The 26,639-nt window shown below is 40.2% G+C and overlaps 1 protein-coding gene across 2 annotated transcripts in view; it reads left to right on the plus strand.

Moving 5' to 3' along the window:
• The window catches only part of COL14A1 (collagen type XIV alpha 1 chain), a 166,383-nt gene that overhangs the window by 115,090 nt on the left and 24,654 nt on the right, over positions 1-26,639 (plus strand). For both annotated transcript variants that reach the window (XM_070748242.1, XM_070748243.1), the window contains 10 exons: positions 308-394; positions 2,217-2,270; positions 2,632-2,727; positions 5,337-5,390; positions 6,773-6,826; positions 12,679-12,732; positions 16,773-16,844; positions 18,743-18,778; positions 19,515-19,581; positions 20,871-21,059. In XM_070748242.1, the coding sequence (XP_070604343.1) occupies positions 308-394; positions 2,217-2,270; positions 2,632-2,727; positions 5,337-5,390; positions 6,773-6,826; positions 12,679-12,732; positions 16,773-16,844; positions 18,743-18,778; positions 19,515-19,581; positions 20,871-21,059 (763 nt within the window). The remainder of the gene's footprint in view (positions 1-307; positions 395-2,216; positions 2,271-2,631; positions 2,728-5,336; positions 5,391-6,772; positions 6,827-12,678; positions 12,733-16,772; positions 16,845-18,742; positions 18,779-19,514; positions 19,582-20,870; positions 21,060-26,639) is intronic.

The following is a 26,639-nucleotide window of genomic DNA, read 5'->3' on the forward strand; positions in this document are numbered from 1 at the left end:
CATCCAGAATATCCTAAAAGAGCCAGGGTGGCACAGTGGTTAATGTGCAGCACTGCAGGCTACTTCAGCTAACTGCTAGCTGTAGTTCAGCAGTTCAAATCTCACCACCGGCTCAAGGTTGACTCAGCCTTCCATCCTTCCAAGGTGGGTAAAATGAGAACCCAGATTGTTGGGGGCAAATATGCTGATTCTGTAAACTGCTTAGAGAGGGCTGTAAAAGCACTATGAAGCGGTATGTAAGTCTGAATGGTATTACTAATTTGGAATATACTGAAGATAATGCAACCTTTGTTGTTGTTGTTGTTAGAGAGATGAAGAAGGCTGCCCTGCCCTTCCACATTCTTGTTCCTGCTCTGAAGTCAACAAAGGATCTCCTGGGCCCTCAGGACCACCTGTAAGATTTTACTTCATTGATATTTCACTAATGTCCCACTTCAAGTAAACGCAGGTGGCCAAACATCAAATTTTATTGGATAGATTGAGATTGTAGCTCGGTGATGCAAAACCTGCTAAAATCTGTCTTTTTTGTGGGCTAAGAATTTAACACATTGAATTTATTCATTCATTCATTCATTCATTCATTCATTCATTCATTCATTCATTTATATTGGATTTATATGCCACCCATCTCTGTGGACTCAGGGCAGCTATTGAATTGATATAAGGACTAGTTCTGCTCTGAAGTGGAGTTTGTATTGAAGAGTAGCTGTCATTTCCAGGCGGGTGCTACCAGTGCACTGCATGCACAACCCCGCATCTCCAGCGTATGTGTGCATGTGTCCAAGTGTGATTTTGCTTCAGCGCATGCACTGGAAGCAAAATCTCACGAGGGGACGCAGGCGTGCACAAGATTTCGGCAATCTTTTTTGCTTTCGCGCATGTGCAGAAGCAAAAAATTGCCAAAATCTCTCTTGTACGCGCATCCCTTCCTGAGATTTTGCTTCCTGCGCATGCACAGAAGCAAAATGTTGCTCGGGCGCATGCATGCGCACAGCAGAGATGTGAAGCTGCATGCACAGCTCAGTTTTCACTACCAGTACAATGTCGTTGACCGTCCTGGTAGGAACCGGCTACTGTTTCCCATTAGCTTGGCCAGCAGCCTTTGTACATCTGAAAGGCACTGAGATCCAAACGATGTGACATTTATGTGTCTCACATATAAGTTTTTTTATTTCCAGATGTTGCTTTGAAATAACAGTAAATATACAGTAAGGCTTCTTTGCTCTTGTTCCATTACTTAGAGTGCTGGAAACTTTCCAGATGTTTATTTACTTCTGATGATAATCAAGGCATCAAACTATTCCATCTTTCTCTACTCATTTGATCCTTGCTGAAAGAAAAGAGAAGTGATGGAATAAATGTGGTAAATTATTGGACCACCAATCAATTCAATTTTCTGCAAATCAGACATTGGGTAGGACCTTTGAACAAGAATGACCATGCCTCGAGACATCCTTAGCATTTGTCTCTTCCCTAATATATCTTCAAAATATGTTGGATTTGTTTTTCATCCATATTTTTTGAAAGCAAGGATGTCAAACTGGTGGACACACGCAGGCCATGCCCACCCCAGCTCCTTGAAGGGGGGAAATGTCGTGTTACATCTTGTGATGGCAATATGATGCATTGACAACTGTATTTTAAAGCAAGTATAGCCTTACTAAGTGTCACAAGAGTAAGACAGAAATATACTCTTGGACACTTACTCGAGTGTCACTCCTCTGCATCGTTGCCTGGTTTCCAAAAGGAAGAAAAGTGCAAAAATAAATCAGAAATGACATTGTTGCAGAAAATTCCCCAACTGGCTTTGTGAAGGCTAAATTCAGATTGTGTTTTTCTTAAGAAAAATAGGAATATTTGGGGGTGAGGAAGAGTTATGGGTGGAATAGTAAAATATGAATTGTGATATTTATTGGGGAAGGAAGAGGATGAGGAGGGGAGGAGATGATGGTTGATGAATAGCGATGACAGTATTGGTGAATTCTACAAGGAGACAGAACCAAACAGAACGACTATGAAATAACAGCAACCTTGAGAGTTAAGTTATTTTCAATAGTACTCAAAATAAGGAAAAGAAACTGAGATGAGTTAAATGATGGCTGTTTGGCTAGAACTCTGAATAGGGACTTTCTTGACATAAATACATTGCAACCTTGAACAACAGGACTTACTTGGTTTTCTTTGGTTACTTGGTTTTCTTACTTGGTGTTTGATAGGGAGGTCCAGGTCTCCGAGGTCCGAAAGGAAGCCGTGGTGACGATGGGCCGAAGGTAACTGGCCAATGCTATTTCTTTCTGCATGATGCTTTCATTGTCTATGTAAAATGTGACCTATGTGTTGTCTTGTTATCTTTTTCATAAATAAATATTATTGACAGAAAAACAATTTTAGGGGGTGGACCAGGAAAATTGCTTAAAAAGGGCAAGGATTTCTATAGAATGGGTAGAAATCATGGCATCTTCTGTTACTCCTAATTCAACTTTATTAATTTCTACAGTCAATTTAGAACTTTACAATGAAAGTTTCTTTGTTTTGTAAACATTTCTGAGTCGCCTAACCATAAAAAGCTGGAGAAAATATGATAAGTAAATAAAAAAAGTGTATACATGGATTTTGTAATGATTTTTCTAGGGACCTGATGGACCTCGAGGTGAATTTGGTACTTCAGGCCCTCAAGGGCCTCCTGGACCACAGGGGCCAAGCGGACTTTCAATTGAAGGACCCCCGGTAGGTTTATGATTGAGCAAGGGGGTTGGGCTAGATGACCTCCAAGGTCCATTCCAACTCTGATATTCTGTTAGATACTTCTTATCCAGTTGCTGAGGAACATAAGCAGAAGAGTGTTGATGCTTCTGCGACATGCTTCTGGCATCATTTGTTTGATAAATAAATAAATATGGTGTCAGAACTAGGAAATTGATTTAGACGGGGCTTTATTTTTATCCAACAGTGGTGTCCTTTTTTGTGTAGTTTTAGCCACTGCAATGACAGCTTAGAGGATTTTATAAAAAGCTTGATCTAGAAAATGTAGCATCAAAAGTAGTATCTTAAAAAGTAATATCATAATATAATAAGGGTAAGGAAAATATTACCAACTAGAAAAAGGTGAAAGGATCACGTACTTCGGTCCTAATTTACATGAAAGCTGGAACCTGACCAGAGATGGGCCGCTACCAAAAATATTAAATTGGTAGTGATTTTCGGGATGCACATACCTGATGCGTAAATGCACACCCCCATATGAGATTTGGCTTCTGCACATGCACAGCAAGTGAAATCTCATGTGAAGATGCTCGTGCAAGCGATATTTCAGCAATTTTCACCAATTTTTTGCTCCTGTGCATGCACAGAAGCAAAAATATCGGCGAAAATTGCCAAAATATTACTTGTGCACATCTTCACACAAGGTTTTGCTTGCTGCGCATGTGCATAAGTCAAATCTCACACTGACGTGTGTGTGTGTGCCCACCAGATATGCGTATGCCCGTGACAGCTCAGAGAGTGCACCAGTAGCGCCGAAGATGGCAGTCCTTCATTGAACATGGCCACTGAAGCAAAAACAAGGATAGAGAAAGCTCGAACAGCATTCTTCAAAATGAAAAATGTCTTCTGCAGTCATGACATAAGCCTAAGATTGAAAATCAGGCTTGTCAGAGGCTACATCTTTTCTATCCTGTTCTACGGAGTGGAGAGTTGGCCTCTGAACAGAAAGGCACTTGAAGAGGTTGGAAGCCTTTGAAATGTGGATTTACAGGCAGCTGTTATGTATAAGTTGGGTTGAGAAAATGACAAATGTGGAGGTGATAAGCCACCTGGAAAAGCCAAGGGAAATCGTCAAAGCCATTAAAAAGGGAAAGTTAGAATATTTTAGACATACTCTTAATCCTCCAAGGGAAGATTGAAGGCAAAAGAGATCTAGGCAGAAGAACAGCAAGGCTTCAAAATCTAAAAGACTGATTTGGACAAAACTCAATAATACTTTTTTATACTGCTGATGATAAAAATAGGATCGCCAACATGATCACCAATGTTCAATGAGAGGGATATGGAACAGGAAGAAGAAAAGAAGGAGAAGAAGAAGGAGAAGGAGGAGAAGAAGAAGACGAAGACGAAGAAGAAGAAGAAGAAGAAGAAGAAGAAGAAGAAGAAGAAGAAGAAGAAGAAGAAGAAGAAGAAGAATGGGGAGGAGGAGGAAGAGGAAGAAGAGGAAGAAGGAAGAGGAATTGGAAGAGGAAGAAAGAAGGAGGACAAGGAAGAAGAGGAAGAAGGAAGAGGAATTGGAAGAGGAAGGAAGAAGGAGGACAAGGAAGAAGAAGGAAGAAGGAAGAAGAAGAAGAAGAATGAGGAGGAGAAGGATGATTACCTGCTACAACATCCTTCCTGTCAACGACTTCAGCTTCAAACACGCGAGCACACGACAGATACAAACTTAAAATAAACCGCTCTAAACTCGACTGCAGGAAATGCAACATTAGTAACCGAGTAGTTGATGCATGGAACTCATTACCTGACTCTGTAGTATCATCACCTAACCCCAAAAACATTACCCTAAGACTCTCCACTGTTGACCTCTTCAGATTTCTAAGAGGTCAGTAAAGGGCGTGCATAAGTGCACTAGAGTGCCTGCTGTCCCCTGTCCTAATGTTTCTCTCTTACTAGTATCATATATATAAATATTGTTGTATCTTTGTATACCACCAATACGTACTTGACAAAATATAAATAAATGAATAAACAAATAGATAGATAGATAGATAGATAGATAGATAGATAGATAGATAAATAAATAAAGAAAGAAAGAAATAAATAATAGGAAGAGGAAGAGAAGAAGGGGAAGGGAAAGTAGAAGAGGAGGAAGAAGAAGAAGTTGTTTTGTGATTCCCCTCTTCCTATTTTTCCTTATAATTTTAGGGATGTACCAGCAGATTGCTTTCTTCTCTCCTTCTCTCTGATCAGTTATGGAGACACAGATATGGGAAGGTAGAGGGAAAGAGGAACTAAAATAACAACAACTCTGTGGCTAAAAGTCTCCTTCTGTAATGGATGTAATCTATAGTCTGCCCAACAACTGTAGATCAAAACAAGCTAAAATTAAAAAAGAATTGGATGCCATGGTTTATGGATTTAATTAAGGGCTTAATTAAGGATTTAATTAAGGGCTATCCCACCCTTTCTTCCATACTTGTAAACTTTCTTAACATACTCTCCTAAAAGCAATGTTAGAATTCCTTTCTTCTCCCTTCTCCAGAAAGAAGTCGGCAATTAATTGTTTTGTTTGGATGAGAAGAAAGGAAGGGAGTGAAATAAATTAACAAAGAGCATTTGTTCATTTTCAGGGACCAAATGGAGAAAAAGGAGAAAGGGGAGAACTTGGGCGTCCAGGTCTTCAGGTAACCATTGGTCTATGCTGGTCTAGAATGGAGTTACTGCAACTACTCAGTCATTAGATATTTCCGAGCACAACCCTAATGCGGCACTCGATGAAATCAGGTTTGACACCCCTGATCTAGAGTGACTCTGTGTGGCTTAAAATGCAATAAAAATTGAAGTATAAAAGTTATAAATATAGGAACAGTTACAATTACAAGAATTAAATTGACCAAAAATAACGGAATAGAGATAGAACTATTTCTAGAATTAAATTGACCAAAAATATTAAATTAAATTAAATTGACCAATTAAATTGAACAAAAATAGAACAAAATTGACCCAAAATCACGGAACAGAGATTAAATTAAATTGGCCAATTTAATTCTTGTAAGTGTAATGGTAATTGTAATGGTTCCTATATTTATAACCTTTATACTTCGATTTTTATTGCACTGTACGCCACCCAGAGTCACTCTAAATCAGGGGTGTCAAACCTGGTTCCATTGAAGACCGCATCGGGGTTGTGCTTCTGTTCTGTCATTGCATCAGTTATCCCCAGCCTATAGCATCTCCATCGGGACCCATGCCAATTGACAAAGCCAGGTCCTCCCTTTCAGAAGACCAGGAAAAGTGGGGGCAGCCCTCACTTTTGTGGGCATGATGTTTCAAAATATGGGAGGGGCACCACAGCAGAAAAGGCTCTTCTCCTATACCCCATCAGCCAAATTTCCTTGGCCGATGGGGTCTGCTGTGGGACTGTTTCACCAGAAAATGTGGGATGAACAAATCCCATCGGGGAGGATGGTTCTTCAGATACCTGGACCTATGCCATAAAGGGCTGTATAGGTGATAGCCAACACCTTGAATTGGATCCGGGAGCAGAGTGGCAATCATTGCAACTTGTGTAACAGTGGTGTTATATGTGCTATATATCTAGAACTGTCTACACTAGGGCATTCTGAACCAACTGTAGTTTCTGAATGCTCTTCAAAGGTCTATTGAGATTCTCAGTCATGCAGGTCATGGTTGTCCCAAAGGTTTTGCGGGTGGCTCGTAAACATATTCTTGCATGCAATGTTACCTGCACAATTTCCTGGTCGGAATGCTGATAATGCCTCCCCGTGTACACCTTTGATGTCCCTGCAAGCTGCAGGCTGAATGAAACCTTCAGTTCAGGTATTTGATTCCCAGCTAATTGGTTTGACTCTCCATCAGAACATGTATCTGAAGCTTCATGGTTCAATAAAAGTGACAGATGGACAGTGCAATGCCATTAACCAGTCTATATTTAGATTTATGTGTTCTTTTTAGAAATGTGGATAAGTAAATTTACACTATTACTGTTATTAGCAGAAATGTGTATTTAAGTGTGTAATTTGGTTCTTTTTTGGGTGTTCCTCAGGGTATTCCAGGACCAACTGGGTCACCGGGACGAGATGGAAGCCAAGGTCCAAGGGTAATATAAAAGAATTAATAGTAACCACCCAGCTACTTCAGTTTGCTCTGCTCTCCCAAGACTTACCGTATTTTTCAGAGTACAAGATGCACCTTTCTCCTTCCTAAAAGAGGCTAAAAATTTGGGTGTGTCTTATACTCTGAATGTAGCTTTTTCGAAGCTTTTTTCCCCAGCCCTAATGAGTTACTAACAATCTTTCCAGCTCTTACCATCTTGCAGGCTTTTTCATTGTTACTCTCTCTGAAGAATGTTTTTTCCAGCCCTAAGTGTTTGCAGGTTTGTTTTCATTGCTACTCCCTCCGAAGAAGATTTTTTTCAGACCTAGCCAGCGGATAAAATAATGTGCTGAAGCTGACCAGACACTAGCCAGATGAATACCTGGTAGGTAGTTTCCCCCCCCCCCTTATTCCCCCCCTCCGGTGGGTTTTATACTCTGAAAAAAATGATAATTTTACATACTGTAAACTCCTCTTACTAGGATGAGTTCACATTCTATGTTTCAATGCTACACCCAGATGATCAAAACACAATTCCTGTGTGAAGTCCTTACAAGACCCAAATAAAGAAACCATGTTATCATTTAACACGACAGCATCAATTCAGACAACTTCCTAGTGATTGGATTCTCACAATCTGTTGAATTCCAAAATACCAAAGTCCATTTTAGATTAATCTAGCATGTTGTGCAATCCTTAGAGACCTTTCATTCTTCTACCAGCACAAAAGTCTGGTTTAGTTCTGTGATCTTAGATGCTTCACACTGAATCCTGGTGAAGGAAGCACCCAGGATGGCTGACAGATGTTGATTCTTCGGGCAAAGGCTAAGAATAAAAACTTTTATCAATTCTTATTAAGGAGACCTCCACAGAACTGCTACAAATGTCAACTCAATTTCTCAAATTTTTTTACAGTAAGAGATTGGCTGCAAAAGGCTAATTTTGGTTGAAATTACTAAATTGGAGTACAATCTTTCGCAGGCGACTTTTTATTCTTTCATGTCTGAGATGGATCTCCTGTACTTTCCAGATGTTTGGAACATAGAGGCTGGAGAAAGGAATTACTATCTCTTCCTCCTGCTGAAGAAGAGCCCCGGTGTTTTTCCTCCTACTCTGGCAAATATTTTGAAATGAATTCCCAACTTCCTTTCTTTACAGCATCTGATGCTGCCTGAAGCAAATTACTCCACTCCATCGATGGCTTGTTTGTGTCAATTCATGATATTATTGTTGTCCACCCTTAGCAGGGAGAAAATGCTATTATCAAACTGAATGAAGCGTTTATGTGTATAGACATGAATAGAATTGCCTCTATAAATATTTACTCTGAAGGAAGATTCGCTTTGGTCTAAATATATAACAGTCTTCATCAACTTTATGTTATCCAGATGTCTGGGAGTATAATTTTAGAACTGTCAGTCAGTGTATACATACGTGTGGTGCGTACCACATTTTCTCAATGTTTTGTGTTTTATTCTTAGGATTTATATTTTTAATTTACATTTTTATTTTCCTCTTGAGATGGAATTTCTGAAGGCAGTCCTCAGCACACAACCACAATTAAGCCCAAAAATTCTGCTGTTTCAATTTCAGCATTTGTTAAGAGAGTTTTGCCTTATTTTAGGCATAAAACATAGGAGTGGAGAACTTGTAAATTTCCAGTTGTTCCTAGCTGTGATGAGGAATGGTAGGATTGTACTTACAGCAATATTTGGAGGGCCACAGCTTCCCAATACCTGGGTAGGGCCTGTCAGTTTGCAATAATGATAACATTGTTTGAATAATAAAGGTAGCAATGGGAATATATATACTGCAGAAGCACAGGGCAGTGCAAAACAGATGGAAAAAATACTTCCCAAGCAGAAAGTTCCTTTCTTCAAAACAGTATGCCTTTCCCCTGCCTTGCATGACTTTTCTCAAACATTTTTTTGCCTATCATAGAAACATAGAAGATGGACGGCAGAAAAAGACCTCATGGTCCACCTATTCTGCCCTTATACTATTTCCTGTATTTTATCTTAGGATGGATATATGTTTATCCCAGGCATGTTTAAATTCAGTTACTGTGGATTTACCAACCAAGTCTGCTGGAAGTTTGTCCCAAGCATCTACTAAATTTTCTCACGTTGCTTCTGATCTTTCCCACAACTAACCCTAGATTGTTAGAAAATCATTTCTTTTCATGAACAGGAGGGTGGGGGGAATAAAGCTATTCATAACTTGGATTGTTTATTTGCCTTCTGTCCATGACAATTAACTGTCTGCAATTTTCCATCTCCTTGGCTTTAGTCTGTCATTGAGTCATTGTGTGTAAAGCCAAGAATGATAAACAATAAAAAATAGGGTTGTGTTCTGCTAACTTTCCATGTTCTAATTGTAATAGTTACATTTCTTTCTTTTTCTTTCTTTCTTTTCCTTCTTTCTTTCTTTTGTTCCTTCCTTCCTTCTTCCTTTTTTCTTTCTTTCTTTCTTTCTTTCTTTCTTCTTCCTCTTCCTTCCTTCCTTCCTTCTTTTTTTCTTTATTTTTTTCTTTCTTTCTTTCTTTCTTTCTTTTTCTCTTGTTTTCCCTCTCTCTCTTTTCCTTCTTTCCTTCTTTCTTTCTCCCTCCCTCCTGTCCTTCCTTCCTCCCCCCCTCCCTCCCCCAAACTGTTTTGCTTTGCCATTTCTGCAAGCACATCTAATAACAGGGTTAAAACCTCTTCATTCCAAATGATTCTTCTCCTAGACATGTTACACAGATGTTAAGTTTGTTCAGATGACAGGGAACTATTTTATAAGAGTTTGTTTATTTTAAAGAAAGAAACCTGGCCTGCTAGCTATGATTCTAAGCAAACTATCAAACTCGCTGTCTCAGGAATCATAGGGGTGAGGAGGAGAAATAATTATTTGCCATCAATTCATTCTCAGCTCCGTCATTACCATAAATAAGACATTACAAGGGCTATGCATCATGAAGTATCAGCTCATATGTTTCATCTCATGACTTTCTTCCAAGCTTATGAATCTAAAACGACACTGGTAACACTTTAGAATCCTTAAGCGCCTTAGCTTCTAAGCCATGTAGGCGGGGAGTTGGTGACTTCAATTAATTGATCCCTCCCACTCCCCACCATTACAGGCAACATCTATATTTTAAATGTGTCCCAAGGTGCTTTTTCAAAAGGTGACTGGGCTTTCTTCTTGTTGTTTTTCTATTTCTCCTTGAAAACTTTAGCTTCTTGTCCAAGTAGCTTTCGAAGCTGCAGAACTGAAGAAGCTTCTTGGAGGAGAAGCGAAACATTTTCAAGGAGGAAAAAAACCAAAACAAGGAAGTCCAATTGCCTTGGAAACAGCCATGATTGAATGACTGAAAATCTCCAAAGACATATTTTAAATTTGCTGTGTGTGCATACTTTGGTGTAAAAGGAATGCCATGTGAGAAGCAGCATCAGAATGTGCAGTATACAGAACAAGCAACTTCAAAGTCTTAAAAGTAGAAGTTCTCCAGTCAACTTGAGCAGGACTACCGTAGAAGGCGGTGGAAGCTAGAGATGAACAGGACCACTTGGGCATGGAGTCTATCCTCTGGTTCAGAGTAGGGATACAGATTAATCTGTATCTGGCCTCCACTTGAACACTTTTAGCAAAGGTGTTGCTAAAAGTTGTCTTCGCTGTTGTCTTCACTGTCATGTCACTAATATATTACAAACTGCCCTACAGTAACTTTTCTGGGATTAAGTTTTGAACTTGGAAGAATAAACAAAGAAAACTCCACATCTGTTATTTATCGGAACGTGGCAATATGGATTCATTCCCTAAACCACTTTCCAATTAATCTCCTTTCTTAGCACATGTGCACACACAGCAAATGCTGTAGTTCTTTGTGTATGATATGACTGTATGTACGTATGTTTGTTTATATATATATATATATACGAAAAATCTACGAAAACATATATATATATATTGGGGTTTCTTGTTTTTTAGACTTTTTAAATGTATTATTGTTATTTTAGATTCTAACTATTAGATTTGTCATTATATATTGTTTTTATCATTACTGTAAGCCGCCCCGAGTCTACGGAGAGGGGCGGCATACAAATCTAATTAATAATAATAATAATAATAATAATAATAATAATAATAATAGTAAATAATAATAATAATAATAATGAATAATAATAAAATAATACATAGTCTATGCAAAGGTGAAAATAAAGTGTGTGTGGGCATAGCAGAAACAAACCATGAATGACTCAGCTGCAGCAATTCCACACTAGCTATATTCGATCAAGAACATCTATGAGTAACTCCAAAAGTAGAACATTTGGTTTAAGCCATAAATGTGAATTTTCTTGTAAATACTACAGAAATCTTGCATAGAAAGTGTCAGGTGCAAAAGATCAAGACCATATAAGTTCTAATTAAACTGATTTACTACCATTAGTAATTAATAATTTATTACTAATAAATCATGAATAGGCACAAGAATCTACTCAATTAAATAAGAGCCAATGAATGGTGTTAAATAAGAGCCAACAAATTCATGGGAGGTCTTTGTGACTACATAGGGATTCTAGACTAATTCCCCTTTTGGCTCTGCCCCAGTTTTTGGCGCTCCTTCTACAAACAGCCATATTAATACACTTTAACCATAGGAATTAAGTTTAAAAGGTTTCCAAAAATTCTTCTACAACAGTTGTCCATTTTATTAGTCCAAATCATTTATTGGAATTCTGCACCGTTATTTATTTTTGCTGATTTTAATCAAAAGGTAACAGATGACAGTAAGTTTAGTTATTTAGCTTTTTATAGTACTATATCAGGGGTGTCAAACTCAAGGTCCATTGGCCAAATCCAGCTTAGATCTGGCCCACAGAGGGCCCCTGAAATCAGCAAAGAACCAACTCCTGGTGCCTCTGCCAGCAAAAATGGAGGTCGGGAGGGCTGCCCTCACAAACTCCATTTTTGTTGGCAGAGGGTTACAAGAGGTTGTGTCAGCTGAAAACAGAACTTGGGAGCCCATTTTTACTAGCAGAGCACTCGGGTCACCTCAAGCACCGTGGCATGAGTGACTTTGAGCTGGCCACGCCCACCCTGGCTATGCCCACCCTAGCCCCTCAAGATAGAAACATAGAAACATAGAAGACTGATGGCAGAAAAAGACCTCATGATCCATCTAGTCTGCCCTTATACTATTTTCTGTATTTTATCTTAGGATGGATATATGTTTATCCCAGGCATGTTTAAATTCAGTTACTGTGGATTTACCAACCACGTCTGCTGGAAGTTTGTTCCAAGGATCTACTACTCTTTCAGTAAAATAATATTTTCTCATGTTGCTTTTGATTCTAACTTCAGATTGTGTTCCCTTGTTCTTGTGTTCACTTTCCTGTTAAAAACACTTCCCTCCTGGACCTTATTTAACCCTTTAACATATTTAAATGTTTCGATCATGTCCCCCCTTTCCCTTCTGTCCTCCAGACTATACAGATTGAGTTCATGAAGTCTTTCCTGATACTTTTTATGCTTAAGACCTTCCACCATTCTTGTAGCCCGTCTTTGGACCCCTTCAATTTTGTCAATATCTTTTTGTAGGTGAGGTCTCCTACAAAAAGAGATTGACAAAATTGAACGGGTCCAAAGACGGGCTACAAGAATGGTGGAAGGTCTTAAGCATAAAAAGTATCAGGAAAGACTTAATGAACTCAATAGATCAAACAGAACCCTGATGTATCCCTCAATGAAGTTGAGTTTGACACTCCTGTACTATAGGTATATGAGTATTAATACACCCTTTATACATATGATATGGCTAATTCTTTTAAAGCGTTATAATGAGCAAAATAGTAATTCAAGTATTTTCATGTCTTTTAGGGCTTGACAGGCAAAGATGGACCAAGTGGACCTCCAGGTTCTTCAGGACCAGTGGTAAACCCAATCGTATTATTCCATTCTTTTAAAAATTCCCTGAGAGTAACCTTGAACAGAAAGAGTTATCTTGCAGCTGAAAAGAAACTCTAAAACAGTGCTATTTGGATTGATTTGGACTGGCTTATGTGGTATTTATGGAACTTGGTGAACTGGATTGGATTATTTTAAAAGACTATAAATGAAGAATTATAAAATACTACAAAATTTCTGAGATGTTGAAAAATATAAAAATTTGGAGAAAATAATTTTCAAAGTACTCATTGGACCTAAACAGAGAGATATATTTGTTAAAAAGAAATACCTTATTAACCCGCTAACTTTAAACTTCACTGACTCCGGTCTGACCTAAGCGTAGTACATAAAATTATCTGCTACAATGTCCTTCCTGTCAATAACTACTTCAGCTTCAACCACAACAATGCACAAGCACACAATAGATACAAACTTATGGTAAACTGCTCCAAACTTGATTGCAGAAAATACGACTTCAGTAACAGAATTGTCAATGCATGGAATGCACTACCTGATTCTGTGGTTTCTTCCCCTAACCCATAAAACTTTAACCAATCTACTGTAGATATCATCCCATTCCTAAGAGGTGTTTAAGAAGCGTTCATAAGCACACCAGTGTGCCTACTGTCCCTGTCCTAATATTCTCTTTTTTATTTCAAACCATCGATCCAACTTGGGAAAGAAACCTCAGGGCCAAAAACCTGGAATAGCAAACAGTCTGTAGATATTCTCAGTCATCCAGGTCATGGTTGTCCTAAAGTTGCTTTTTTTTCCAGCAACTGGACTTTCTTGTTTTTTCTTTGGAAGACGTTTCGCTTCTCATCCAAGAGTCTTCTTCAGTTCTGACAGAACAATGAGGAATGGAAGGAATGGATCGTTGAATGGTAATGATGTGGGAGCAGGAATGGATTTTCAGAGGAAAAATTGCAGACCACAAGAACTAGGAACACTCTTCAGGTGACCCTGAGGACACAGATAAACCTCCAAGTGCTTCAAGGACCCCCTAAAAGGATGCAAAGTGCCAACCGACTGCAAGGAATATAAATCATTCAATTCCCCACTATCGTGTCACAGCTGAAGAAGCTTCGTTGATGAGAAGTGAAATATCTTCAAAAGAAAAAGCAATAAAGTCCAGTTGCCTCCTGAAAAAGCATTTTTGGGACTGGAATAGCAAATTGGAAAAAATGGAAATCAGGGAATATATTTGCAAACAATTAAAACAGACAAGATCAGTCTTAAGTACAGTCATACCTCATCTTACGAACCTAATTGGTTCCCGGGGGAGGTTCGTAAGACAAAACGTTCGTAAGACGAAACATTGTTTCCCATAGGAAACAATGTAAAGTCAATTAATCCGTGCAACAACAAAAACCCCCCGCAAAAAACCGCTGCCGCCCGGCTGTCACCTTTTAAAACAGCCGGGAGGCTTCTCAGCGGCCTCCCGAATGCTGAACCCGGAAGTTCGGGTTTGGCGTTAGGCTTCGGGAGGCTGCTGGGAAGCCTCCCGGCTGTTTTAAAAGGTGACAGCCAGGCTGCGCAGCTTCCCAGCAGCCTCCCGAACCCCAAACTTTTGCCGAACTTCCGGGTTTGGAGTTCAGGAGGCTGCTGGGAAGCCCCGCAGCCCGGCTGTCACCTTTTAAAACAGCCAGGGCGCTTCCCAGCAGCCTCCCGAATGCCGAACCCGGAAGTTCGGGTTTGGCGTAAGATGAAAAAAGTTTGTAAGAAGAGGCAAAATTTTTCTGAACCCTGGGTTTGTATCTTGGGTTGTTCGTAAGATGAGGGGTTCGTATCTTGAGGTACCACTGTATTACTCTCCAAAGCACGTGAGGGCAGAATAGCAATAGCATTAGCATCTAGAATTATATACCGCTTCACAGACCTCTCTGAGCAGTTTACAGAGAGTAAGCATATTGCCCACAACAATCTGGGTCTTCCTTTTACCGACCTTGAAAGGATGGAAGTGAACCTTGAGCCTACTGAGATTCGATTTGACAAACTACTGGCAGCCAGTGATCAGCAGAAGTAGCTCGCAGTACTGCACTCTAACCACCACACCACCGAGGCTCTTAAGAGAAGTAATGGGTAGAAGCTTCTTAAGGAGAGATCTAACTTGCAAATAAAAAGAAATTTACTGATAATAACAACAGATAATCAGTGAAACAGCTTGCTTCCTGGAATTGTGGGCGTTCTGTCACTTCAGGTCTTCAAAAATACATAACAATTTATTTGGGTTGGTGTAATGTAAGGGGTTAGACTAGAAGAACTCCAAGGTCCTCCAAAGTCCCTTCCAGCCTTTGATTCTACATATTTTACTTGGGAGATGACAAGGCTAATTGTCTAAGTGCCCTTAGAGAAACTATGAATTACTGTGAAATGTAAACACAGCCAGTGGCTCTGTAATCAAGAGGGGGCAGAACAAAGGGATGCGATTGTGAAAAAGAAAAGAAAATCTGAGAAATTCCTGAATGGATCTCACTGAATGGACAATGGAGAAGTTGTCCTCTGAGAAGCAAATAGTCATGGATATGCAAAAGAAGAGGTTTCATTATGGATGCTAGATAGAAACATAGAAGACTGACGGCAGAAAAAGACCTCATGGTCCATCTAGTCTGCCCTTATACTATTTCCTGTATTTTATCTTACAATGGATATATGTTTATCCCAGGCATGTTTAAATTCAGTTACTGTGGATTTACCAACCACGTCTGCTGGAAGTTTGTTCCAATGATCTACTACTCTTTCAGTAAAATAATATTTTCTCATATTGCTTTTGATCTTTCCTCCAACTAACTTCAGATTGTGTCCCCTTGTTCTTGTGTTCACTTTCCTATTAAAAACACTTCCCTCCTGAACCTTATTTAACCCTCTGACATATTTAAATGTTTCGATCATGTCCCCCCTTTCCCTTCTGTCCCCCAGACTATACGGGTTGAGTTCATTAAGTCTTTTCTGATACGTTTTATGCTTAAGACCTTCCACCATTCTTGTAGCCTGTCTTTGGACCCGTTCAATTTTGTCAATATCTTTTTGTAGGTGAGGTCTCCAGAACTGAACACAGTATTCCAAATGTGGTCTCACCAGTGCTCTATATACCAGGATCACAATCTCCCTCTTCCTGCTTGTTATACCTCTAGCTATGCAGCCAAGCATCCTACTTGCTTTTCCTACCGCCCGACCACACTGCTCATCTATTTTGAGACTGTCAGAAATCACTATCCCTAAATCCTTCTCTTCTGAAGTTTTTGCTAACACAGAATTGCCAATACAATACTCAGATTGAGGATTCCTTTTCCCCAAGTGCATTATTTTACATTTGGAAACATTAAACTGCAGGTGGAAAGTCTTCCATGCTGGGGCAAATCCTGCATCCAGTTGGTCATCACACTACCAGTATTGGGTCCCTACCTGGACTGGGGGTGACAGCGCACAGGTAGCTGCGCATGTAGCTCCACATGGCCAGCAGGCGAGTGCACACGTCGGAATGAGATTTGACTCCTGCGCATGTGTAGGAAGCAAATTTTCACAAGAGGACGCACGAGAGAGATTTCAGCAATTTTTGACATCTTTTTTACTTCCACGCATACACAGAAGGAAAACAAAATTGCTGAGATCTCATTCACACACACATCTTCTAATGAGATTTGCTTCCTGTGCGTGTGCGTAGTCCGATGTGTGGATGCGCTGGTCACCCAGAACTGCGCACATCAGCACCATTAGTGGCAGTAAGTTGGAACTCCTGCCTGCACACTACGCACCAGTGGAGGAAGTGCATAGTTAACCTCACCATCTAGTGTCTTTCTGATTCTTGGGCCAAGGTTTATTTGTTTGTTTGTTTGTTTGTTTGTTTGTCAAACAATTATAGGGTGATAATTTGTACATATAAAACATTAGAGAAGTAATGATAAAAAGTAGACAATAGGACAGGGACGGTAGGCACAATGGTGAATGTCAGCAAAGTTTCAAAGCACAGTTATATATGAACAGGCTGTCTGAACTTCTAATACTTTATTGTCTTCTCTATGCAGGGAATACCTGGTGCCCCAGGTGCACCAGGAATAATGGGTAATGTTGGCCCACAAGGAGAGGCTGGATCACCTGTAAGTAAAAATCCATCATACTCTATTTGTATGTGTGAGTGTGTGTGTTTGTGCATGGGCACATGTGTGTATTCAGATAGTCCTTGACTTGTGACCATAATTGGGACCGAAACACATAGAGCTTAGTACATCAGTCACAGTGAATCAGCAGAAAGAACAGAGAAAACAGAGAGAGAAAATCATGCTTCTGGCTCCCTCTTATGGCAATATGCAAAACTACCTCTTAAAGCTATAGTACTTCAATACATACTAACATTCAGTTATGGGCTGCTGCCCACATGAGAGGGGGGGACGCAGTGAGGGTAGCAAAAATGGAGCTTACATATAGTAGATAATGTATATTTTTGAGTGCCTAATATGGCATATATACATATAAGCAGTGAAGGGCTACCAAAATTTTTACTACCACACTGTGGGCGTGTCTTTTGCAGGATGCCCTGCATTTTCTTTCAATATATTTCAGTGCAAATTGGGTGCTCTGGGGTGGAGCTCCATTTTCGCTACCCCACTGCGTTCCACCCTGTCCGGGCAGCAGCCCACTCCTGCATATAAGATTAAATAGTATATTTTGGATGTTCAGTAATAGTAAATATCTTGTATCTCTTTGAGGTGAGGAGAGGCCAGGCACCTAACCCAAACCCTTGACGTGATTGACGTCAAGTTGGCCACCTTTAAGTCAGTCACATGACCTTTGAGCCACTCCCCTGATTACATGATCGTCAAGCCACTCCTAAACAGTCACATGGTTGACAAGCCACTCCCACCTGGTCACATGACCATCAAGCCTAAGGCACGCTCACAGCGTGGTAGTAAATTTTTTTGTGGCCCTTCACTGCAGACATTCATTTATACATTGCCAACCCAACTATTTGTACATAGTAGTAGATTTTCACCAGGATAGCTGAGAAAACTTCCACCTTGGTCTATCTCCATGTGCCTTAGACAGAAATGATTTTGGAAACACTGACAATATTAAATTACTTTTAATATTAGATTTGTTTATATTGTCTTTTTTACTGTTGTTAGCGGCCCCGAGTCTGCGGAGAGGGGCGGCATACAAATCTAATTAATAAAATAAATAAAATAAATAAACTGCACTTCCAAAGTAATGTTTACTTTGCCTTTGTAGACATTTAAAACAGCACTATTTGATTTTTTTTCTTTGACTTAGAATGAAAGCAATGGCTGTCTTCCAAGAAGTCTTTTTACACATGTCCCCCAATAGAGCAGAGTTTGAAAGCTCTTACTGCTAAGTGTGGAATCTGTTATGAACTGGAATATGACAGTTCTTTGAAGTTATTATAGCAATATCACTTAGACTAACAGGGCTTTACAGCCCTTTCTAAGAGGTTTACAGAACCAACATATTGCCCCCAACAATCTGGGTCCTTTACCAACCTCAGAAATATGAAAGGCTGAGTCAAACCTGAGCCAGTGAAAATTAAACTGCTTGCAGTTGGCAGAATTACCCTGCAGTACTACATTCTAACCACTGTGCCACCTTGGCTCATACAGCAATAGTAATAACACCTTTATATACCACTTCACAATGCTTTTACATCCCTCTCTAAGCAGTTTACAGAGGCATTCTAAGTTTCTAACCCAAATATCAGCCAATAATCTAGATACCCAAAAGCTTTCCATGATCATATCACACCTCAACACAAAGATATCATACCATAAACTAATTTTGCTAAACTTTGCAGTCCTCTTTGAAGTATGTTGGGAAGTACAATCTCATCTTTCTTAAATAACTATTGTTGCGGTGGGATTGAAAACCCACAATTTACATGTTGCCACATTTATAAAAGCCAGTGAATTACAGTGGAGTGTGGAATTTATTTACATTACATTTTGTGCTTATTTACATTACGTTTTGTGCTTCCCTCCAACCCAAGGGACTTCCTGGAGTAAGAGGCGAGAAAGGCGAACGTGTAAGTATCTTAATCACAGATTTTGAAGACAGCTTCGTTATTTTTAGAATAAAGTACTACTTTGGGAGGTGGGTCGTTCTTCTTTTCAGGATCTGTAGATGGTAGTCCTGTGTGTGTATATTTCAGTGCAAATTGTGTGTAGGAGTAAATTGTGTGTAGGAGTAAGTTTCATGGGGTTTATGACTAGACCATGGGGTTTATGAGTCCCATGGGGTTTATGTGATGCCAAGACATCCCAACCTTTTCCCAGTTTAGTACCCTCCAGATTCCCAGGAGGCCATATGGCAGTGGTTCTCAACCTGGGGGTTGGGACCCCTTTGGGGGTTGAATGACCGTTTCACAGGGGTCCCCTAAGATCATAGGGAAAGACAAATTTTCCATGGTGTTAGGAACTAAAGCTTCTATTCTGGCGCCTTGGAACATATGTTTACAATCCGACCAATCAGCCGTTTACAGTGAGGATGTCCCTCTGACCTCCCTGCCAATCAGCTTAAAGCTCTGTTGGGAGAATTGGCGCTAGACTTATGGTTGGGGGTCACCACAACATGAGGAACTGTATTAAGGAATCGCAGCATTAGAAAGGTTGAGAACCACTGCCGTATGAGGATTGAAAATTCAAAGAACTGTATTCTCAACTCATTTGGAAGAGGCCAAGTTAGTGAAGATGGATTGTATGCAAGGAAAGAAGATCTGTATTTTATGGGAGCTGATGTATCACTATATCTTCAATGTACAGGGAGATCTTCAGACCCATGCAATGGTACGGGCAGTAGCTCGTCAGGTGTGTGAACAGCTTATCCAGAGTGAGTACAAGAACTGCTGTCCTATCATTGTTCTAATGATTTTTAGGTTTTACTTACTAGATGTATTCATGCATTTTTTTAAAAAAATACATTTATGTGTAGTTTATTGAGCCAGACCCATCTCATCACTGTCAAATCGATGGGCCTTTATCCTTCTTATTAACATAAAACTCCATCAAAAAACTTCAGAAGAGAAGGATTTAGGGGTAGTGATTTCTGACAGTCTCAAAATGCGTGAACAGTGCAGTCAGGCGGTAGGGAAAGCAAGTAGAATGCTTGGCTGCATAGCTAGAGGTATAACAAGCAGGAAGAGGGAGATTATGATCCCGCTATATAGAGCGCTGGTGAGACCACATTTGGAATACTGTGTACAGTTCTGGAGACCTCACCTACAAAAAGATATTGACAAAATTGAACGGGTCCAAAGATGGGCTACAAGAATGGTGGAAGGTCTTAAGCACAAAACGTATCAGGAAAGACTTCATGAACTCAATCTGTATAGTCTGGAGGACAGAAGGAAAAGGGGGGACATGATCGAAACATTTAAATATATTAAAGGGTTAAATAAGGTCCAGGAGGGAAGTGTTTTTAATAGGAAAGTGAACACAAGAACAAGGGGACACAATCTGAAGTTGGTTGGGGGAAAGATCAAAAGCAACATGAGAAAATATTATTTTACTGAAAGAGTAGTAGATCCTTGGAACAAACTTCCAGCAGACGTGGTTGATAAATCCACAGTAACTGAATTTAAACATGCCTGGGATAAACATATATCCATCCTAAGATAAAATACAGGAAATAGTATAAGGGCAGACTAGATGGACCATGAGGTCTTTTTCTGCCGTCAGTCTTCTATGTTTCTATCAGGATAACGTTCTCAGATGAAGCTTATGTTCTCTGTATTCTCTGTATAAGAACAGTTTTTTTCCCGAACGACATCACTCTGCTAAACAAATAATTCCCTCAACAGTCAAACTATTTACTAAATCTTCACTACTATTACTACTGTTTTTTCCTCATCATTCCTATCCGCCATTTCCTCCCACTTATGACTATATGACTGTAACTTGTTGCTTGTATCCTTAAGATTTTTATTAATATTGATTGTTTCCTGATTGCTTATTTGACCATTATGACAATCATTAAGTGTTGTACCACATGATTCTTGACAAATCTATATTTTCTTTTATGTACACTGAGAGCATATGCACCAAAGACAAATTTCTTCTGCGTCCAATCACACTTGGCCAATAAAGAATTCTATTCTATTCTATTTATCTACTCGGCAGCTCATCTGGATAGATACAGCTCCATCTTAAATCAGATTCCAAGCAACTCGATCTCAGCACGGAATATCCCGGGTCCCCCTGGTGAACCAGGACGTCAAGGCTTACCTGGACCACAAGGAGAGCAAGGATCTTCGGGAAGCCCAGGTTTCCCTGGCAATCCTGGCCAACCTGGAACATCAGGAGAAAGAGGTACAAGATAGTGGGTGTTTGCGTAAACATAACATAAGCAAAGAAGTACAGATAAATGAAGACTGTTGAAGGTAAGTGCGCAACTAAGACATATAAAGCTGTTTCTTTGTTTTGTCCGGATATATTGAGATACGCAGCAAGCCTTGTCTAGATACCAGATACCAGAATTTATGTTATGACAATTCAGGAACCAGTGCAGAGAAATAATGAAGACTCTTTTGTAGAAAAACAGTAGAAAACAGTTTTACTCTTCAGTGCAAACAAAATATCTTCTGCCTTAGTCTTCTATTTACAGGAACACACTTTACTTTAGCTATTTGCAGTAAAGCTTACTTACATGTAGATACTAAAGCAATCCAAGTTTCTCCGTATCAACCTTATAGCTCTAACTCAATACTTAACTATTTATTTATTGGATTTGTATGCCGCCCCTCTCCGCAGACTCGGGGCGGCTAACAACAATAATAAACACAACATGTACAATCCAATAATAAAAAACAACTAAAAACCCCTATTATAAAACCAAACATACACACAAACATACCATGCATAACTTGTAATGGCCTAGGGGGAAGAGCTATCTCAACTCCCCTATGCCTGGCGGTATAAATGAGTCTTGAGTAGTTTACGAAAGACAGGGAGGGTGGGGGCAGTTCTAATCTCCGGGGGGAGTTGGTTCCAGAGGACCGGGGCTGCCACAGAGAAGGCTCTTCCCCTGGGGCCCGCCAAACGACATTGTTTAGTCGACGGGACCTGGAGAAGGGTAAGTTGAAGGTAAGTGTGCTACTAAGACATATAAAGCTGGAGCTTCTCCAAAGGCCGCCAAAGACAGCTTATTTTATTCATTTGTTTGTTTGTTTTGTCCGGATATATTGAGATACGCAGCAGGCCTTGTCTAGATACCAGATACCAGAAATTATGTTATGACAATTCAGGAACCAGTGCAGAGAAATAATGAAGACTCTTTTGTAGAAAAACAGTAGAAAACAGTTTTACTCTTCAGTACAAACAAAATACCTTCTGCCTTAGTCTTCTATTTACAGGAACACACTTTACTTTAGCTATATGCAGTAAATGGAAACTGCAGTTTAATGTTTCCAAATGTAAAATAATGCACTTGGGGAAAAGGAATCCTCAATCTGAGTATTGTATTGGCAGTTCTGTGTTAGCAAAAACTTCAGAAGAGAAGGATTTAGGGGTAGTGATTTCTGACAGTCTCAAAATGGGTGAGCAGTGTGGTCAGGTGGTAGGAAAAGCAAGTAGGATGCTTGGCTGCATAGCTAGAGGTATAACAAGCAGGAAGAGGGAGATTGTGATCCCCTCATATAGAGCGCTGGTGAGACCACATTTGGAATACTGTTTTCAGTTCTGGAGACCTCACCTACAAAAAGATATTGACAAAATTGAATGGGTCCAAAGACTGACTACAAGAATGGTGGAAGGTCTTAAGCATAAAACGTATCAGGAAAGACTTAATGAACTCAATCTGTATAGTCTGGAGGACAGAAGGAAAAGGGGGGACATGATCGAAACATTTAAATATATTAAAGGGTTAAATAAGGTTCAGGAGGGAAGTGTTTTTAATAGGAAAGTGAATACAAGAACAAGGGGACAGACACAATCTGAGGTTAGTTGGGGGGAAAATCAAAAGCAAGATGAGAAAATATTATTTTACTGAAAGAGTAGTAGATCCTTGGAACAAACTTCCAGCAGACGTGGTTGGTAAATCCACAGTAACTGAATTTAAACATGCCTGGGATAAACATATATCCATCCTAAGATAAAATACAGGAAATAGTATAAGGGCAGACTAGATGTAGTATAAGGGCAGACTGACGTCAATCTTCTATGTTTCTAAGCTTACTTACATGTAGATACCAAAGCGATCCAAGTTACTCCGTATCAACCTTACACTCTAACTCAATACTTTAACTCCTGTTCAAACTGCTTCAGCCAGCCACCACCAAACCAAACCAACAAACCACACCCATTGTAAAAGTGCTTTGCATCTTATAATGCTCTGGCCCAATCAGATTTCGGTTCATACCCTACAACTCAGCATTAACATGCTTACATTCTTCTTTTACCTTATATGGTAATACAATGGAAAATCACCTAGGATTGAGCTAATCCTTGGTGTGTTTGTTTGTCAAAAACATTACAAGATAGCAGGTATTGATAGAAGCATAAACAAAGGCCAAGTAGGTACAGGTAAATTAGGATAATAAGACATTAAGACAAGGATGGTAGGCACAATGGTGTGTTTATGCACATCCCTTACAGACCTCATAGGAATGGGATGAGGTCCATGGTAGACAGTCTAAGATTAAATTTTTGGAGGTTTGGGAAAGAAACCACAGAGTCAGGTAGAGTATTCCAGTCGTATTTTCTGCAGTCAAGTTTGGAGCAGTTTACATTGAGTTTGAATCGATTGTGTGCTTGTGTATTGTTGCGGTTGAAGCTGAAGTATTCGTTGATAGGTAGGACATTGTGATAGATGGTTTTATGAACTACTGTACATTTAGATCATATCAAAGGCTATGTAGCCCTAAGCTATCTAATCCCAAAATCTCAAGTCTGGTAGAATAAGGTATTATGATATGAGTAGAGGAGTGGAGGACTGATATTTTTGGAAATGTCCAAATGTATTATTAGAGCAGTGCCATTGAGAAGAGCTTGAATGTGAGGCTTTCTCTTCTGTGAAATAGAATTTCCATCTCAAATCTGAAAATTATGCCCAGGTAAATATTGTGCTCAACTTGAACTAGAATGACTCCGTTCACTTTCATCTCTCTTCAATCGTGATATTCTTCTGCCCATCTGGAGCCTATCAGTTGTCCTCTCTTTATGAAATCTCAAATGACCGAAGAACTGATGATCTGTAGGAACCATCAGTTGTCACTGTTGTTGATAGATTTGTGTTCTGTCTGGGTTCCCCCAGACGTCAACACCAACTAAAAAGAGTAGCCAGACACGCTGGTAAAAAGCAAAGTCATTTTATATCTTTGAAAACAAACACAGATAACAAAAACTGTTCTTACAAACTGGAATGCTATGAAGCTTCACAGAAGAGTCACAACGGCCAGACAATACAACAGGCTTCTTGCTGGCACACACCACTGTAGATAATAAAACCCACGCCTCCCCCAAGTTTTCAGCCTTCGAGGCCACAAGCCAGAATCAGAGACACCAAGGATCGAAGCAAGGTCACAGGACTCCCAAAAGATAACTCTCCACAATACAGGAAGGCCGTGCCTGCCTTTTCAACCTTTCTGAGGAGAACCACACCCAAACCCAGCTGTTGCCTATTAGGGATGGAAATACCTGGCTAATTGTCCCCTTCGTTGTGCTGCCCTTCTCTGCCTCATATCTATGATGGCTTGTGCGTTCTCATCTAATGACTCCAGGCTACTCGCTAGGGAGAGCTCCCCTCCGGGGGTCTCAGGCTGTTCTCCCTCCTCCTCGTCCTGGCATTCCTCTTCCTCATCTGCCTGGTCCTCCTCCTCCTCCTGTTCCTCGTCCTCCCCCCCTGAGCATGGAGCCGGCAGAGTTCCAGCCATTCCCTGAGGAGCCTCAGACTGAATCATAACAGATTTGGGTGCCTACTAACTGAATGAGAGACTACCAAAATTATTTTTGACACATAGATCCTGGTGGTTGTTGTTTTTGGCATGGCCATGCCATATATATCCAAATTATATACTTGAAGTCCAGGAACCAGAATAACTAAATCACTGTGAAATAAATGGACCTTAATGTATAAAAAAGATTATTTCAGGCACAAATATTTTCCACCAGATGTCTTCTCTTTCCATTGATTTTTATCCTGAATGGAAATTTGTTCTGGGCATGTGTAGTAATATATGTTCCTTGGGTTGGAACAGAAGTCTTCAAACTTGGCATCTTTAAGACTTGTGAACTTCAACTCCACAAATCCACAAATCTTCAAGTTGACAAGTTTGGGGACTCTTGGATTAGAAGATTACATGGAATGTTTAAAATAATCTACACATTTTAGTGATATCAGAAATCCACTTCACTAACTTTCCCACTACTAACCTTTCTACCAATTCTTCATACTATTCACTAGGAATCAATAGTACTATGGTACTATCTATAGTACTGTTGACTAGGAATTGTCTATTATCATTTTAGATCATTGTTCCTACTCTCTGGAGTACTAGCAAAAATGTGCTCCAACATTTCATGAAAGCTTTTCAAAGATACAGTGATACCTCATCTTACAAACGCCTCGTCATACAAACTTTTCGAGATACAAACCCAGAGTTTAAGATTTTTTTGCCTCTTCTTACAAACTATTTTCACCTTACAAACCCACCACCGCCACTGGGATGCCCCACCTCCGGACTTCCATTGCCAGTGAAGCACCCATTTTTGCGCTGCTTGGATTCCCCTGAGGCTCCCCTCCATGGGAAACCCCACCTCTGGACTTCCGTGTTTTTGTGATGCTGCAGTGGAATCCCAGCAGGGGAATCCCAGCATCACAAAAACAAGCACTTTGCTGGCAACGGAAATCCGGAGGTGGAGTTTCCCAGCGAAGGGAGCATCAGTGAAATCGCAGCATCGCAAAAACACAGAGGTCCGGAGGTGGGGTTTCGAGGACTTGCGTGTTTTTGCGATGCTGCGATTTCACTGATGCTCCCTTCGCTGGGAAACCCCACCTCCAGACTTCCATTGCCAGTAAAGTGCTTGTTTTTGCGATGCTGGGATTTCCCTGCTGGGATTCCACTGCAGCATCTCAAAAACACAGAAATCTGGAGGTGGGGTTTCTCATAGAGGGGAGCCTCAGGGGAATCCCAGCAGTGCAAAAATGGGCGCTTCGGCTGGCAAAAGGGGTGAGTTTTGGGCTTGCACGCATTAATCGCTTTTCCATTGATTCCTATGGGAAACATTGTTTCATCTTACAAACTTTTCACCTTAAGAACCTCGTCCCGGAACCAATTAAGTTTGTAAGACAAGATATCACTGTACTTCTATGAATGACCATAAATAATTTGGAGGGACACGGAGATGTCTACAGAGTGATCGAAAACAGCCCAATGGGCCAACCAGAAGTCCGGAGGCTTCAGTGAGGCTTGTGCACATGCGCGAGGGAGGCAGTGTGGAAGGTTTTGCACATGTACGGGGCAGTGCAGGGATTGTGTGCATGCATGGGGGGAGGGCATTGCATTATGGGTGTGGGCACACACATGCATGCTATTGTGTGCGCTCACATCCTTTTGGCAAAAAGGTTCGCCCTCATTGTTCTATGTTCTAAATCTACTCTGAAGTTAATCTTTTACATGCCTACACACAAATACACACAAAAGCATACATCCTACCCCACATTTAAGTATATGCATAATTCAGCAGCCCAAGCCAATTAAGATGCAAATGGGGAAGGAATGTCTGGGAATTGCATTGTTTGGTTATTTTTCCCCTTCACTTAATGTATTAAGCCTCCCATCTGGTCTCCATGGGTTTTGATGTCATAGAATTGGTCCTGATGAAGAAACCTTTCAGCACCCTCCAAGACCCCCCCAAAGGAAGAAGAGGGAAGATTTAGGTTTCTATGGGAAA

Source organism: Erythrolamprus reginae, chromosome 3, assembly GCF_031021105.1.
Source record: "Erythrolamprus reginae isolate rEryReg1 chromosome 3, rEryReg1.hap1, whole genome shotgun sequence".
NCBI lineage: Eukaryota > Metazoa > Chordata > Lepidosauria > Squamata > Dipsadidae > Erythrolamprus > Erythrolamprus reginae.